The 17,259-nt window shown below is 35.5% G+C and overlaps 1 protein-coding gene and 1 long non-coding RNA gene across 3 annotated transcripts; one reads left to right on the top strand and one right to left on the bottom strand.

The window, feature by feature from the left end:
* Positions 1-3,723: 3,723 nt before the first annotated feature.
* Positions 3,724-16,643, bottom strand: LOC148238683 (voltage-dependent anion-selective channel-like). 2 transcript variants are annotated; one of them, XM_088200519.1, is made up of 6 exons: positions 16,478-16,643; positions 4,923-5,082; positions 4,699-4,862; positions 4,398-4,625; positions 4,121-4,329; positions 3,724-4,052 (listed from the first exon to the last, which is right to left on the bottom strand). In XM_088200519.1, exons 2-6 carry the CDS (start codon positions 5,076-5,078, stop codon positions 3,961-3,963), a joined length of 849 nt encoding a protein of 282 aa, XP_088056645.1. In that variant the 5' UTR covers positions 5,079-5,082; positions 16,478-16,643; the 3' UTR covers positions 3,724-3,960. The 2 variants fall into 2 exon arrangements, with proteins under 2 accessions (XP_088056645.1, XP_088056637.1); XM_088200511.1 differs by lacking the exon at positions 16,478-16,643 and adding an exon at positions 5,923-5,950.
* LOC148238682 (uncharacterized) lies at positions 10,023-16,646 on the top strand. The gene is made up of 2 exons (XR_015811715.1): positions 10,023-12,429; positions 16,338-16,646. It is a non-coding gene; the product is annotated as an uncharacterized LOC148238682 (long non-coding RNA).
* The last annotated feature ends 613 nt before the right edge of the window (positions 16,647-17,259 follow it).

Genomic DNA, 17,259 nt, shown 5'->3' with positions numbered 1-17,259 from the left:
TCAAGTTAGCATAAAGTGCAATTAGAAAAATTTTCTCCTTATTGTAAGCGAACTGCAAAGTTTTATGTTCAGCTGTACCTCTGGCATCCAATAATACTTACAATGCATAAAATATTAATATGTAGCGCATGTGGTTTTTGAGGGCTATTTAATTAAACGACCATATTTTGGAGAGCTGGCGGGGACGCAGCGTGCTAGCCCTTGGCCATGGCGAGAGAGAGAGTGTATGTATGTTTTGCCAGTTAAAAACCACCCGCTTCTTTAGTTGAGCGGTGGTGTGGCAGCACTGGGAACTGTCAGAAAGCCGCCACAAATACATGGCTCCTTGGTAGTAAAAAAGGCGTTGCTACCTTCCGTTTATATCGGTAAAATTTTGCCCGTATGTTCTCAAGAGTATCTTGTAATATGAATGTGCTAAACAGCTAAACAGACTATTATTAGGTTCAGATCCTGTCATACAGGATGTTTGTCAGACGACGAAAAAATGCGTTGCAGATTTATATATTAAAATTGTCTCAGTGTGAAGCATGACCCTGCTTGTCGTTCGCTTGTATAGTGTCGCGCGCGTGCATGTGTGTGTAGGTGTGTGCACGCGAGCCAGCACGCGGGCCGGACAATTGATTTAAGTGCATAATAAGTTTTGTTTACTTCATATTACCAACAATACGATGAAAAATGTTTGTTTATTGATATAATTAGAATGTTTAAATCATGTTAATCATACATATATAATTTTAAAATAAAAAATTGAGTATTTTGGCTGTAATGATGTTAAACAGAGTAAGAAGCCAAAAAATTATATCGCTAAAAACACATGGCGTACAGCGAGTAATTAAGAATTTACCGGTCGGCGGTCTAAGGCCGATTTCACACGTGCCGGATGGATTCACCCGGCATCGGGCCGCGCCATGTAGTGGGGATGGTGCAGTATGGGCTAGTACCTACCATTTTAGACGTGCCGGACGAATCCATCCGGCGCCAACACCACCACCCCCACTACACGCCGCCAGCCCGGTGCCGGGCAAATCCATCCGGCACGTGTGAAACCGGCCTAAGGGTTAAAAAACTTAAATTATTCAAAAATTTCTAAAACAATATTTTTTAAAATAATCATAATTTTTTTTAAACATTTTTTAAGTTTTTGCGACCCCTGGTGTAGTTAACGTGCGTCAAAGAGTCGGATAACAATATTATCCAAAGTGAAATATTATGGCGGAAGCGTTATGGTCTAGAGTTGCATGGCAACAGCAGGGGTAGGAAATCTGTACACTTGCGAGTGTAGTATGAATAGTAGCATTTATATTTCAAGGTTTGAGTCCATTTTAATGGGTTCTTACTGGAAAATATTTCCGAGTACAGACCATGTTACCATTCGATTCCAGCAAGAAAACGCTCCATGCCATACTTCGCAAAACTTATAGAAAATAAAATTTTCTACAAGTTTGTAGTAATTTATTTCTTCGTATGCTTAATGGTTTTCGAGATATAGCGCGGGGAGTGGGAGGCGTGCATCCGCTTATAGGATAACGCTATGTAAACTACGGAGCCAGAGTTACCTGCACATTCTTCTACAGTTTCATAGGAAACATCGCAAATTGTTATCTGCTCAATGAACCCATCTAAAGCATTATAATTTTCAATCTCCATATCTTCAAAAATCATCATCGATAATGCAAGAAGTAATAGCGTATGCCCTTTGATACTTCTTGCAAAAGCGTGACCATCCAACATTTTGTCGACAGAATTCGAAGCATATATTGCACTGAGAGCTTCCTTGATTCCGCTTCCATTCATTATATACCCTATGCATCCAAGAAAAGACAAGCATATGAAAGCCTCCTAGTTTCACAACTACTCTGGACAAGTCTGAGTTAGCATCTGTAGCTGCTACGATTTCACGTGCTTTTATGTACATCGGCTGATCAAAAGTTATTAAGCTAATGTTCTTTGTCCGTGTTTCTTGGCAGTGTTTATAGCACACTGTAATGTGCTGTCCATATTACTTTCATGATGATGACTAAAAGTAAGAAACAGAATCCGAGAAATTACAAAGTTCTCGTTGTTTTTTGTAAGTTGTTCAATAAATCCATTCCACCCTGGCAACGGTGAGATATTTTTCCACTTTCCGTACATCCACAATAAATCAACTACATTAAACATTTGTTCGGTTAGTTATTCTACATCATTAAAGTTTTTAACTTGAATCCTGCTCAATTCAGGTACGACATGCTTTTCATACACTATAAGGGGTATATGTGGTACTGCTGTTAACTCCTTTGCACTTGGTTTTGTTGTAAATTTCTTTATGCGTTCATCGGATAAAACTGCAGATTTTGAAGTTATTACTTTTATTATTCCCATTATATGAACAGTATTATAGCCATCAAGAGTATAAATATGTATATCTGCATTGTCCGCTACATACTGTAAGGCACCTGACTGATGGTTGATTACGAGGCTATGGTTGATAAATAGCTGAAGAAATACAGATAGGCCTATTAATAACTGCGATGAAAAGGACCGTTTTCGTATGGAAGACTTATAGCTGTGTATTTCGTTTTTAAATGCCCCGGCTTTTCTTCTCTGTTCTTTATAATAACTTCTTGCAGAAAATGTAATAAAGTTTTTGAAATTTCTTCATTAATATTGTCCAACATTTTACTCGGGGGCGGATAGGACTTGGTCTCAACAACAGAAGATCGAATATCTTCTCTAATAATCGCCGCAGCAGCTTCCAATACGCGCAAGCGTTCTTCTTCCGAAGTGCCTTTTTTATTTTCATACCAAGATTTGGATAAAATATAAGCTTTAGCATCGCAAAAAGAAAAAATAGTGAATGATCCAATCTACGTTGTAATTATAATATCAGTTATATATTTTTCTCTTAATTTGGAAATGATCGTCTTATCATCTGGTACATACTCCGTAAGGACATCTCTCAACTCTTTCAATTTTTTCGCACAAATTTCTTGTCGAGCAATATTTGATTCTTAATTCCTAATAATACAATGAAGAAAGTAATAAAATTACTGTTCAAACGACTTGCCGAGACCAATTTTTTCACGAATGTTTACTTTTTGAAAGCTTATACCAAGTTAAGCAGGTCTACTCGATGTATACTCGCTTGATTCTATAAACGGATGTACGCTTCCCACTCTTCGCGCTATATCTCAAAAACGGTTAATTATACAAAACAAATATTTCAACCAAACTTGTAGAAAATTTTATGTTCTACAAGTTTTGTAAAGCATCTAATGACGTGCGACGCATAAAAAGCGAGATATTTGCAAAAAATCATTAATTGACAGTATGCCAAAAAGGGTTGCAGCTATAATTAAAGCTAAGGGGGGGGGGGGACTACTAAATATTAAGAGTAAGCACTTTAAACAACCTCGATTGGTTTTTTATTTATATTTTCACGATTTTTAAAGATATAACACATTTATTGAGGTGCCCCATTATTATGTGGAAACCTGATTAAAACCCAGTTGTAGTATAAAAATCAAACATCAACCTAAGTATTATATATATAATTTTGTAATACACTCGACAAAATTAGTATTTTATTGTTTCTACCGATGATTATTAATATAAACTCACATACTTTTTAGTCCAGTTGATTGATCGTTAATAGCACTTTCGATATACACAGCAATAGGTAATAAACAAATATGAATTGTCAATTCCCTCTCATTCTAATTAAAATAGAAGGAAAACAAAAGATTATGTTTCATTTATTTTATTTATATTCAAAACTTAAAATATTTCCAGTTCAACAACTACAATAATAATAGTAATCATACAATAAAATGTGCAGTAAACCTGATAACAAGCGCCTTCAATCTATTACACAGTAATGGAATTTGCAAAACAAACTCACACTGAAGAATCAACAAGAAATATTCTAAACATAGATATTTAATTAATTAGCAATTGAATGGCTAAATTATCAACTTTAACTTAGGCTGTGATTTCAAAGCCAAAGCCAAACTTGTGGCTGCCGCCGTTGAAGTTCTTTCCGTCGATGAGAGCAGACAGCGTCAGAGTGACACCTAAAAATAATAATTAATTAACGATTTCGTACGAATGCGCATAAACGGAAATAAAAAGATGTGTATACCATCGTGCAACTTTTGCTGGTAACCTAATCCAACTTGGAAAGCGTTGTTGATCTTGGTGCGGATGCTGGTTTCTTCGCTCAAGGCGTACTTGCAGCCGATACCGCAACGAGTATTGTTGGTGCCGAGAGTCCAGTTGAAAGAAACACCATAGTCGAGGTTCGGAGACACCTTTTGGAAGATGGAAGTGTCGAAGTCTTGGCCGTTGTTCCTAAATTTGACAAATAGTTAATCTTTATTTACGAAACGACAGCGAAAGTTGATAATCAAGATACGTACACGCTTCCGTGCAAGTTGAAGTCGCTGCCGGAGTAACCGAGAGCCAAGTTGTTCTTTGTGACGCTACACTTTTGAGTGTCGAAGTTCATCTGGTAGCCGGCGAGCCAGGATTGGTACTTGAAGACACCGGACGCGTTAATCAAGGGGCGAACGCGGTCGACGTCCATGTCGCAGTTGATGGCGGCGGCATCGTTGATGTAAGCGGTCTTCAACTTGGCAGTCTTGGCTCTGAAAGTAGTCAACATAATAAAAATACTTCCATAAATAAATGATATAAAATGTGACATGAATAGATATTTACCCAGTTTGGGGAGCAAACGACGTATCGACGGTGAGCTTCAATCCCTTGCATACTTTATCTTGGATGGAAACAGTGGACGAGAAAATGTTGTCGGTGTTGATTTTCTCCGTGAACGTCACACCGCAATCTTTGAATTTGTGCGTGGTTTCGATGTTACCGAAGACCTGAATTAAAACCGTATTATGTAAGACTCGATTGAGATAAGATAAAAGTATATAAATTACCTTTCCCGATTCTTGATTGAAGTTCAGTTGATTGCTAAATTCGACACCGGAGGCGGTCTTAGTCTTGATGTCTAACTTTTGAAGACCGAAATGGTAACCCTTATCAAACACATCACGGGCTTGTTTGCCAAGATCGCCATAAGCCGGAGGTGCCATTTTTCTGCGAACAATACATTTATGCAAATGAGTATATACGTAACATTGTCAAAAGTATACGAGTAAGAGTACGAGTCAAATATAAATAGTATGGCATATTTGCCAAATGTGTTACACGGTTATAACTCTTTTGCCAAGACAGAGTTAAAGTCTATTTAAATCAGATAATACACGATAATTGAAACCTATTTTTATCTAAGAGTTATGATCATAATTTCTATTTCTATATAATAATTCAATTAGATCCATTTTATTCACATGGCAACCCTGTTTTTAAAATACATATATCAATAAGATCAATTTACGATTCATTTTCAAATAAAATAAACGACTGTTAATTGCAATTTAAAAGGTATAGAAAATGTTACGTCACTTCGTATGCGATTGCAGATAAGTGGAAATTTGCCGGCAGTTACATAATCCGAGATAAACCAGCAATGAATTCTAAGATTTAAAACTGACGGCAAACGTAAAAAGAAATGAGTAAAGCGTCCTTGAAACGCTACAACTGACGCAAGGACAAGGTTCGCCTATTTTGGCACGTGATGGGGTGAAGGTTATGTGGACCGACGAAAGTCGGTCAGATCGAATTCCGATCGATCCGCCAAGTGCGTCACGAGTCGAATAAATAATCGTTTTCAATTGATAAGCTACGTCACGGGTCTTCGGCTAAAAAAACAACCCCGGTTTATTACATGCGATGAAAATCATTTTCAAACAAAACGGTAAAACGGCGAAACGGCGAAACGCCGCATCGTCGGCGAAAATTATTACTTAAACGATGATTTATCGACGTTAAAACATTGTAATCGTTAATTAATCACGGTCGACGAAACGAACTTACAAGTAGATCGGGAACGCGACTGGCGACTGGCAACTGCGACGACGTGTGAGAACTAACATAAGCGATCGAAGCGAGAGCGAAATCGGCCATGAACTCGCGCAGCGCTGCGTTGCCAAAATTAAAAATACGAATTTAAAACAACGCGCAAGCTAATTCACATTTTCATCGAAATCTGTTTTTGTTGTACTTAATTCCAAGTTGTTTTTCATACCTTTCTCTTTTTAACTTTGGTAAATTAATAAGTATTTTATTTATTAAATTTCCTCAAAAGTACATGTTAAGAAATTCCAACGGAAATACCCGGCATTGCTGGATTTTACTGTTGAAAACTCAACTGTACAAAATTTTCAATGATTTTAATTAATACAAAAATTGTTTTGATTGTACTCGGTACAATTTACTAAAGTAAAGCTTTATCATTTTTTTTGATTTCATACAATATATTGGGAGATAAAAAATAATATTTTTTTATAACTTGTCACTTTGCCCATGCATTACAGTGATTTATTTACTGAGGAACGCAATTTTAGCAATGATCGTTAACGATTGATTGCGACCTGGAAAGTTGATTATAAAAGTGACGCTTATTTTTACAGTCTATTAATTCATTTCTACGAATCATCGAAGATGGTAAAATCGTAAATCAGCTTTTCTCACTAATAACATTATTGTTGTATTATATTGCCCATATATATTATACATATGTTCATATAATGAGTATTTATTCATTTTGTGTGCCGCAAAATAAATTATTCTCGACCAGTGTGTCGAAACTAACTTGTAATATAATAGACTACTCCCACATACGGACTCCATTATACAAAGTAGATTTAATACACTTTCTAGAAAATGCATATGAGTTAATAGTGACACGTATAATATTAAGGGGACCAGATTTTGAAAATATCGAAGGATATTTAAAAAAAGGTCACCTCGGACAATATTTTTGAAGAGGACGTCTGGCCACCTTAAAGAGAAATAGGCCAAAGTCTCTTCGACCAGAAAGACAATCTAGGTCACTGTATATCAGCTGATTTAGGAATGTCAAAAGGTATAGCAGCCGAAATTAGAGAACAAATAAAAAACTACGACGAACTTTCTGATGTTTCCAGAACAGTAGGAGATATTTTAATCTCAGATAAAGGAAATTTTAAAATATTCCATTTAATTACTAAACGAAACTTTTGGGAAAAACCCTCTTATAAAGATATTTTTCGAACATTACAAAACTTACGAAACTTATTAAGAGAAAACAATATTAACTCAATTGCAATACCTCATCTAGGTTCAGGATTAGACCAATTAAAATGGCAAAGAATAAAACCAATGATTAATTACATCTTTAGAAATTCCAATGTCACAATAACTATTTGTTCAAATAAAATAATTGTACCCAAACATGATCAAACCCATGATATCTTAAAAGAATACCATGACTCTAGTATAGGAGGACATGCAGGTTATAATAGGATGCTAAATAAAATAAGGTTTAAATTTAAATGGCAAAATATGCACAAAGACATAGCAAATTATGTGAAACAATGCGAATCTTGTCAGTCAAACAAAGTATATCGCCAAAAGATTAAACAACCCATTGAAATAACAACAACTAGCGAACGTGCATTTGAAAAAATCGCATTAGACATAGTAGGACCATTACCCCTAACACTGAGGATGGCAATAAATATATCCTAACACTACAAGACGATTTGACAAAGTATACACAAGCATATCCAATACCAAATCATGAAGCCGAAACAATCGCAAGGACGTTTACTAGCAATTTCATATGCCAATACAGCGTTCCAAATTCAATTCTTACCGACCAAGGTAAAGAATTTACTTCCAATATTCTAAAGGAAGTCTCTAAACTATTTAAAATGCGGCAAATCCAAACTTCAGCATATCACCCAGAATCCAATGGAGCTTTAGAGAGAAGTCATAGTACCCTTAAGGACTATCTTAAGCAATATATTTCTCCAGAACAAACAGATTGGGATCTTTGGATTCCCTTCACTATATTTAGTTATAATACCACTCCACACACTTCGACGAAGTTCACACCGTTCGAATTAATCTTTGGTAACTCACCAAATTTGCCGTCGACCTTAAACAAAACTGAATTCAAATGTACTTATGATTCCTTCGCCGATAATTTAAAATTGAAATTATGTAAATCGCAAGAAATGGCTAGAGAAAATTTAATTAAAGAAAAGGAAAAAACTAAAGAAAATTTTAACATAGACAAGGTTTACGAACATTTAAAGTAGGTGACCAAGTATATCTTACCAATAACGCAACAAGATTAAATAAATCAAAAAAATTATCACCCAATTTTAATGGACCGTACGAAGTTGTTAAAGTAAACAACCCATTAAATATAACAATTAAAATAAAAAACAAAATAATTGAAGTCCATACGGACAGAGTAAAAATAGCTCATTAATGATTCAATTTCATTCAGAACCTACGAAGTTAAGGATGATATTCCCTTTTTATTATTATAATATATTATGTATAAAATTCAAAGTAGTCCGAGAAATCAAACCTCGAGATGAACCATTCTAAGTAGTCCGAGTTATCAAACTTCGAGATGAACCATTCAAAGTAGTCCGAGTTATCAAACTTCGAGATGAACCATTCAAAGTAGTCCGAGTAATCAAACCTCGAGATGAACCATTCTAAGTAGTCCGAGTTATCAAACTTCGAGATGAACCATTCAAAGTTGTCCGAGTAAGCAAACCTCGAGATGAACCATTCTAAGTAGTCCAATCAAACCTCGAGATGAACAATTCTAAGTAGTCCGAGTTAACAAACTTCGAGATGAACCATTCAGTTGTCCGAGTAATCAAACCTCGAGATGAACCATTCTAAGTAGTCCGAGTAATCAATCCTCGAGATGAACCATTCTAAGTAGTCCGAATTATCAAACTTCGAGATGAACCATTCAAAGTAGTCCGAGTATTCAAACCTTGAGATGAACCATTCTAAGTAGTCCGAGTAATCAAATCTCGAGATGAACCATTCAAAGTAGTCCGAGCAATCCAAACCTCGAGATGAACCATTTAAAAATAATCCGAGTAATATATAACTCGAAGTGATCAATTAAAAGTAACTGAAGTCCAAACACTTTCATTGATAAGATATTCAATCAATCATCAAATTCTAGAAAATAGATAACATCTCTAAAGACGAGATCAAGATTCTTTCGCTCCTGCAAAATCAAATACAAATTGTTACGACAACTATCGAAGACTTTAACCAAAAATACTTAGCGATTTCCGACAATCGCATTCAATATACGTTATTAGGAGATTTTAACAACTGTAAGCTAATGACAGCTGCAGTATATACATATATATTTTCACAATGGAGTAACTTTCTCCACACACACGAATCCAACATGCGAGACAGAACTCACGCATTCACCTACAATTCCAAATTCTTGTACACTACACTAGACAAATGGACAGCTCGAATTGTGGCATAGATTGACCAGTGATAATAAGTGGCTATTTGTGTTAACTAACCCAATTACGCTTTCCTTAAATAAAAAGAATTGTTTAAAACATGATAGAAATAATGAAGGGGAGGGTTCACTAATAATTTAATGATATGTTTCAAAAACCAACCTTCCGAAGGTAATAGAGAAGTAGAATTAAGCAATATCGTTTCACCACATGATGAAGGGTCTAATCAGTCGTCAACAGGAACAAGCCTAAATCAAACTTATTCTTAGACATGTATTATATTTTTCGTAAACAAAACGCCACCCGTATGTTTACTCTTAACGGGGGAGGTGTTATAAATGTACAGATAACGTTATTATTTAAGTATCCTTATGTAACCAAATGTGTGTATATACTATTATTATGAAATATCATTATTCATATTATCATAGTGCATTTCTTAACTATTGTATCTTATCATTTAACAATATTGTAATATTAGTGAGTCGATAAGCTAAATGATATAATTCGTCGATTCCCCTGATTCCCCGTTACCCGTGACAACCATGGTAGTCGCATAAACTACCATCGACAGTTGATAAGGCAGACATTTGAAACCATGCCATCTGCTCAAAGTTATCTAGAGTATAATTTTTTTTTTTTTTTTTTTCCTATATATATATATATATATTTTTTTTTTTTCCAATATTTAATTTCACGAACTCCTTAAACGTTACCTGGACATTCTAAAACCTACGGGAGGAAATGCCGATGTGCGACATTCAACAATGCATCATATCCGAACTACACCAGGACCGTCCGTGAACAGCAAACCTCGTCGTCTCGCACCAGACAAACAAATAATTGCCAAAGCAGTATTCAATATGATGCTCAGCATGGGAATTATTCGTCCATCTGAGAGTAGTTGGTCTTCGCCTCTACACCTCGTACCAAAGAAGACCAAGGATGAATGGCGACCGTGCGGTGACTAGCGTGCTTTAAACGCCCGTACGATCCCAGACCGTTACTACCCAGTACGGCACATACAATATTTTACACACGCGCTTGGAAACAAAAAGATATTTTCAACGATTGACCTAGTTCGGGCCTACCAGATATCGGTTGCACCTGACGACATAAAAAAAAACGGCAATCGTTACACCATTTGGCTTATTCGAATGCCCATTTATGTCATTCGGACTGAAGAATGCAGCCCAAACCTTTCAGCGCTTTATCGATGAGGCGTTGAGAGGATTGGAATTTTGTTATGCATACGTTGACGATATTTTGGTCGCGTCAACTTCAGAGCAAGAGCACCAATTTCATCTGAAGACATTGTTCGAACGGTTACAACAATACGGAATAATCGTAAACCCGTCCAAATGCAATTTTGGAAAATCAGAAGTTCAATTTCTCGGATATGCAGTCTCGGAAAGTGGAAAGTGGCACACGACCCTTACCACAAAAGGTTGAAGCGATAAGTAAATATCCTACACCAAGCACAGCGAAGCAGCTACGACAATTCCTAGGAATGTTGAACTTCTATAGGAGGTTCATGCCAGGTTCGGCAACAGCACAAGCACCCCTCAACGCACTGCTCGTTGACAATGTAAAAGGAAAAACGCCAATTACACGGACAACGGAAGCAGACAGAAAGAGCTTTCGAAGATTGCAAATTGATGTTAGCAAATGCAGCATCACTCGCTCATCCGAAACTGGAAGCTGAGCTTGCCATCGTCAGCGATGCATCTGACTTCGCCGTGGGAGCTGCATTACAACAGAAAATTGATGGGAACTGGGAACTGCTAAGTTTTTTTTTCAAGAAAATTGACCCCAGCGGAAACGAAATATGGAGCATACGACAGAGAACTGCTAGCAATCTATTCCGCAGTCAAATACTTTCGACATATGGTTGAGGGAAAGTGTTTCATAATATACACCGACCAAAAACTTTTGACTTACGCTTTCCAACAAAAATCTGAAAATTGTTCACCAAGACAATTCCGATTTCTGGATTTCATCGGACAGTTCAGCACAAACATCCAGCATATACCAGGAAAAGACAAGACAACGTCGTAGCAGATGCACTGTCGAGAATTGAAGAAATAAGTGTCAAGCCGATAAACTTTGAAGATTTATCAAAATCACAACAGCAAGAGGAAATGCTACAAAGGTATCTACAAACCGACGCAGGCCTACAACTGTAGAAGATACAAATGCCCGATACGGACACACTAGTATGGTGCGACGTATCGACAGCTAAGGCACGACCGTACGTCACAGAGGCGTACCGCAAAATTATCTTCCAGGCAATGCACAGTATTTCGCACCCGTAAAGCTAATAACAGACCGTTACGTATGGCCATCTGTAAAAGCAGAATGTGCAAAATGGGCTCGCCAATGCATCCAGTGCCAAAATTTCAAGGCACACGTCAGCTCCGGTGGGTAATTTCAACTCAACATCCATCCCTTTAGTGAATCAAGAAGCAAGCACTGTCGCCCGGGCATTCTACAACGGCTGGATATCACGATTCAGCGTACCTCTCAGCGTTACTACCGACCAAGGCCGCCAGTTCGAATCACAACTGTCCAACCAAATGAACAAGCTGTTGGGAACTAAACACCTAAGGACGACAGCTTATCACCCAGCAGCAAACGGAATGGTAGAACGCCTGCATCGACAACTAAAAGCTGCAATCAAATGTTATGAAAATGACCGATGGACTGAAACGTTACCTACAGTTCTTTTAGGTATAAGATCATCCTGGCGCGAAGATATGAAAGCCACTTCTGCAGAGATGGTATATGGCGAATCACTGCGACTACCAGGCGAATTTCTTGCTGCAGGAACGTCAAACATGCAAGAGACCGATTTTGTCAAAGAGCTGAAGGAAAACTTCCAACTTCTTCGACCAGTCCCCGGTACGCACCACAGCAACAAAAAGTCTTTCATATTCAAAGATGCCGTATAACGGACCATATAAAGTTGTGAAACGAAACGCTAAAACATTCGTAGTGAATATAAAAGGTTGTTAAGACGTTGTCGTTTCGGTAGATCGTGTTAAACCAACACCACCTAGATAGAAGGCCGGACAGCAGCGCGCGTGACGTCATTGGGTGTAGGGATACTCGGCGCGGCAAACGTACTAGAGAATCTACGCGCTTTTACGATTTCGGTATTTTTAATAGCCTTTTTAGAATAAAAATAATTCTTAAATTTAATAAAATCAAGGTTTCATTTATGATTTTTATTACTAGTTTTGAAAATTATCAGAACATTTTTTAAAAATAGGTCAATAAAAAAAATATAATTAAAACAAAGTACATTTAAGGAATGTCCGAAAATTCTAGTTTATTTGTATGTTAATGAAAAAACTTTTTCACTGTTTATTTGATAAGAGTTTACATATTCAATTACATAAAACATATAACAAATTTTAGTACATGGTCTTAACATAAATTTCATTCTTATAGTTCAAGATAATTTGTTTATAAATATAACTTTTCTCCATTTCACTTATAAAACTTGAATTTTATTTGACATATAACAGCTTTCTCTCGAATCGCTACTTCAATCTATTGTTGTTTTGATCTGGAAAAGTGAATACATTAAGTCAATCATTGCCATATTTATACATACAAATTAATATTTGAATACATATCTTTTTTGCAGCTCAGCTGATCTCTTTTAAAGTAAGTTGACATATGTCTAATTAAAATTAATTGGTATGATACAAAACAAAACCCAACATATTTACAAAATAAAAAAATCTTAAAACTAACTACCCGAGGTGAGTGTTTCTAATTTTCTCCTTTTCTTTCCATCAGAATTAATCGATATTATGTTATTTTTCTTTTTCATATAATTGTTTAAAAATATATTTGTAGATGTTTTTATTAATAGCCTTAAAATATTAAAATCGGTATGCTTCAATGATGGACAATAAAATTCCGATAGAAAGAAATCATGTTCTTCGACTGTATTTAACGTTAAACATATTACTAATTCCCTCTGAGCTTTACATTTTAAAAACTTATTTTCATGATTAGTGCTAATTAATTTGTTTATTGTAATGTAATTTAGCATAATTACATTTACTAAATCAGAGTGCGGATACAATAAACCGCCTCTATCAACATTTTCAATAAAATTGAAATTTTCTTCTAAATTAGCAAAATTTAAATGTTTGTCTAAAACTAAAAACTTTTTACAAATATCACACTTAACTCTTTTTAGTACTACTCTTGCACAATAGCCTGCTAAATATGTAAATATAGGTAACTGTGGTTGAATCATATTAAAATCCTCTTCAGTATAAATTAAATCGAAGTCTGTTGTTTCTGACATAAAATTAGTTGATTCTACGTTAGGTTCATTATCAATTTCTATACTATTTTCTAAATTAATATTTCCAAATTTTTCAGACGTTAACGTTAATGGCAATAAATTTTGGATTCTAATTTTGGATTCAACTTTAAACACTTGTCTTATTGTAATTAAATATTGAGAACCTGCCATCGTCCTATATTTACCAAAACGGGCTTCAAGATTGTCTGTCTGAATTTTGCCTGGAAGCAAATACTTGAAATTTAATTCTGCCTTGCAATATTCACTTAATTGTAAAAGCCCGTGTGTCGTGTGGGAAATTGCATCGTGCGTTTCTCTGGTTAGTTTATTACATTTTACATTTAATCCTTTCCAAAAATCTAACCATATTAGAAATTTTTCTAAAAATTTTGAATTTTCTTCGGCAGGTACGAGAGGATTTTGAAGAGGATTTCTAAATCTGTCACCTTTGTGCAGTGTTTTTACATTTACTATTTCCCACCAAGTTTTTATTAATCTAATAAATTCAGCAGTAGATCGGTGGTTAGATAAATTATGCTGCTGACCTATTTCTAACAGTCCCTGTATAACATTGTCGTTAAATATATTTAATACTAATTTTACATTTTGTTTTTCAAAGCAACTAGGTGAGAGAGATTTTAAATTTAATGTGTGAGCATATTTGACAAGTTGATTATTTTCCATTTGATACAATTTTTTCACATTTAAAAAGGAAGCTACAGATAAAGTATCATCGTTTACATTTTCAAAAGATGGAAACTTAATCGACTGATCGGTATCTTTCTGATTAATCCAATTATTTCGTATACATTTCAATACGTGAACAGAATCTAAAATATAAAACAAAGGTGCATTATCTTTGCAAGGATGTTTGTAAACTATACTGACTTGAGGAGGTGAAGCAAAATAAGACATCGCTTTACGATTTATAGAATTATTGTCACTTACGACACAGACTACATTAAATCCTATATTCTGTAGACCGACTACAATTCTCTTAATGAAGTTAAATAATTCCATTGCTTTCATCGTTTTTACAGGTAAAATATGCACAACTTCTTTAAACGAAGAAAGCAAACTTTGTAACATAAATACATGAGCAGATTTAGCTGCTTCTTCAGTGTTATAAGCCATACCTACAATATTTCCCCCTTTATAATCAAAATATGGCTTAATATAAATTTCGTCAATCATTAAACTAACAACTTTATCACTATCTTTTAAAAAATGAAACTTTTGTTTAATATAAGTTAAAAAATTTGCCTCATTTTGTTCAATCTGAGGATCGGTATTATATTTTAAACAAATTTTATGAACTGTAGTCGGATGAGGTAAAATCATATAATCAAAGCTTCTGATGTATCTATATGCGTGGGGAGATATTGAGAACAAAATGCTACAAAATATTACAAAATCAGGTGAATATCTATAACGATTTTTTTTACAATTGAAAAGTTTTACTTGCTCACTTAAAAAATCGATATATTTCCTCTTATCTTCATCTATTAATGTACGAGTCGATGCTAACGTATCGAGGATCAATTGAATATTGTCATCGACGGAACTCTCGTTTACATTTTGGTGAGAAGATTTAAATGTATTTAATGTTTCAATTACATCATTAATATTTTGAAACGCTAATGGGATTTGTTTATTATTTAAGCGAGTTAGTTGGGTTTTGTTTTTATATAATGTTAATTTTAAGTCTTGGCTAAATACGGCAGAGAGCGTAATGACGGGGGCTGGAACGTCTTCTATTAAAATAAATTTTACCAGGCCGTTTTTCTTGACTATGGTCCACTCCTCGTCGACATTATGGCTATCTAGACAAACAATAAATTGATTAAAATTGGAAAATACTCTATTACTATCATATTTAGCTTTGGAACGATAGCTGTTGGCAATTGCAGCTTCTATATTGGAATTGTCGATACGCGTGCGTCTCTCTTCTGCACTCTCTCTGGTCGAAGTAGAAGCCGAAGCAGATAGATAATCTGGACAATTGGGTAGCTTCGTCGGAACTGCTGATTCTTTCAATGCTTTTTTGTCCAAGGGAACGCTCAGATGACGTCCGGTTCTTTCGTCATAATATTCACTATTTCGTCTGAAATCCGTTTCGGTAAAGTGGCGCTCGCATACCTATGTTATGTTATGATCCATTATATTGTAGGTTAGGTGTGTGTATCGATCAACATGCAAAATATAAACAAGCACTTATATGTGTAAAAACAATACGTACCCTAGAATGTCGAGTAGGAGCAAAATGTGCTCGATGAATCGCCCGGATCCATTTGTTTTTAGTCGCTTCATCTCGAGGAAATTTGTAGACGCTGACTTTGGGGCCGTTCTTGTAGTTTCCGTTGCAATTTGGGACACAACACGTATAAACCATGGTTGCAAATACACCAAATAACACTGAATAACACACGACGACACGGATAAATGGTTAACTGCGATATTTAACCGATTTTTGGTAAATAAACACGCGCACGTGAATCTGACGCGTCGCGCGCCAACGGACGGTTTAGTTCTGGCCGCCGCCGACCGTCGCGCTCTATACCGTTGGACCGTGACGTCACGGCTATGGGAAAATCCTACGCGACGGCCTTATAATACAGAATGGTGTTGGTTAAACCGGCATACACAGTGACAGATGAATTCAAAACACCGCTCACTGCACAACATGTCAACACCAAAGCATTAGACACAAACGTCACACATGAAACAAAAACAAGTACAAAACGGCGCATACGCTTACCAGCAAGATTTTTGGTTTAAGTAATCTCGCCCACAAATAAGTATTCTTATCCTTTTGTAACTGTGTATAGGGTAATTAAGTACTAAATAACATATATATCGAACTATAAATAAAATTCTGGCAAGGGGGTCTGTGGCGGCGTTCTGACAGTTCTCAGTGTTGCCACAACACCGCTCAACTAGTGAAGCGGGTGGTTTTGAAACAATTGACTAAATATACATTCTTCTCTTCTTTTCACTCACCATGACAACGGTCTAACACCCCGGGTCCTCGCCAGCTCTCTAAAAAAGGTCGTTTTTTAAGTAGCCCTCAAAAACTACATACGCTACAACATTATCAACAATTTCTAGACAAAAAAAATAAGAGACTGCACCTATGAAAGTGTTAATTTTACGTATTTTCCATAATTATTTTTGTTATTTATTTATTATTATTTTATATTATATTTATAGTAAATTATAACAAAACTATTCGGCGATTCTCCGCCTTTTATTGGTTTGATTCATGTTACTACTTTATTGTATTATAATGTTTTAATAATAATTTATTTATCATATTCGTTTCTTGTGAATTTTTTTATATCAATTCAGAGGTTGACTGTATATTAATAATATTCTAACATGTAACTTCATCATAATTCTCAATAAAATACTACTGCAACGGCTCAACCTCCCCAAACAACACTTATTCAAATTTAAAAAAATAATAAATAATAATTCATTTCATTTCTGAAGTTATAAATATATAACTATTTCGACCCCATACGTGTGCGGCGATACCGC

The sequence above is a fragment of the Plectrocnemia conspersa genome, unplaced genomic scaffold (assembly GCF_051122295.1).
Source record: "Plectrocnemia conspersa isolate PC_06_02 unplaced genomic scaffold, ASM5112229v1 ptg000001l, whole genome shotgun sequence".
Classification (NCBI taxonomy): domain Eukaryota; kingdom Metazoa; phylum Arthropoda; class Insecta; order Trichoptera; family Polycentropodidae; genus Plectrocnemia; species Plectrocnemia conspersa.
This window is presented reverse-complemented; position numbering and strand designations above follow the sequence as displayed.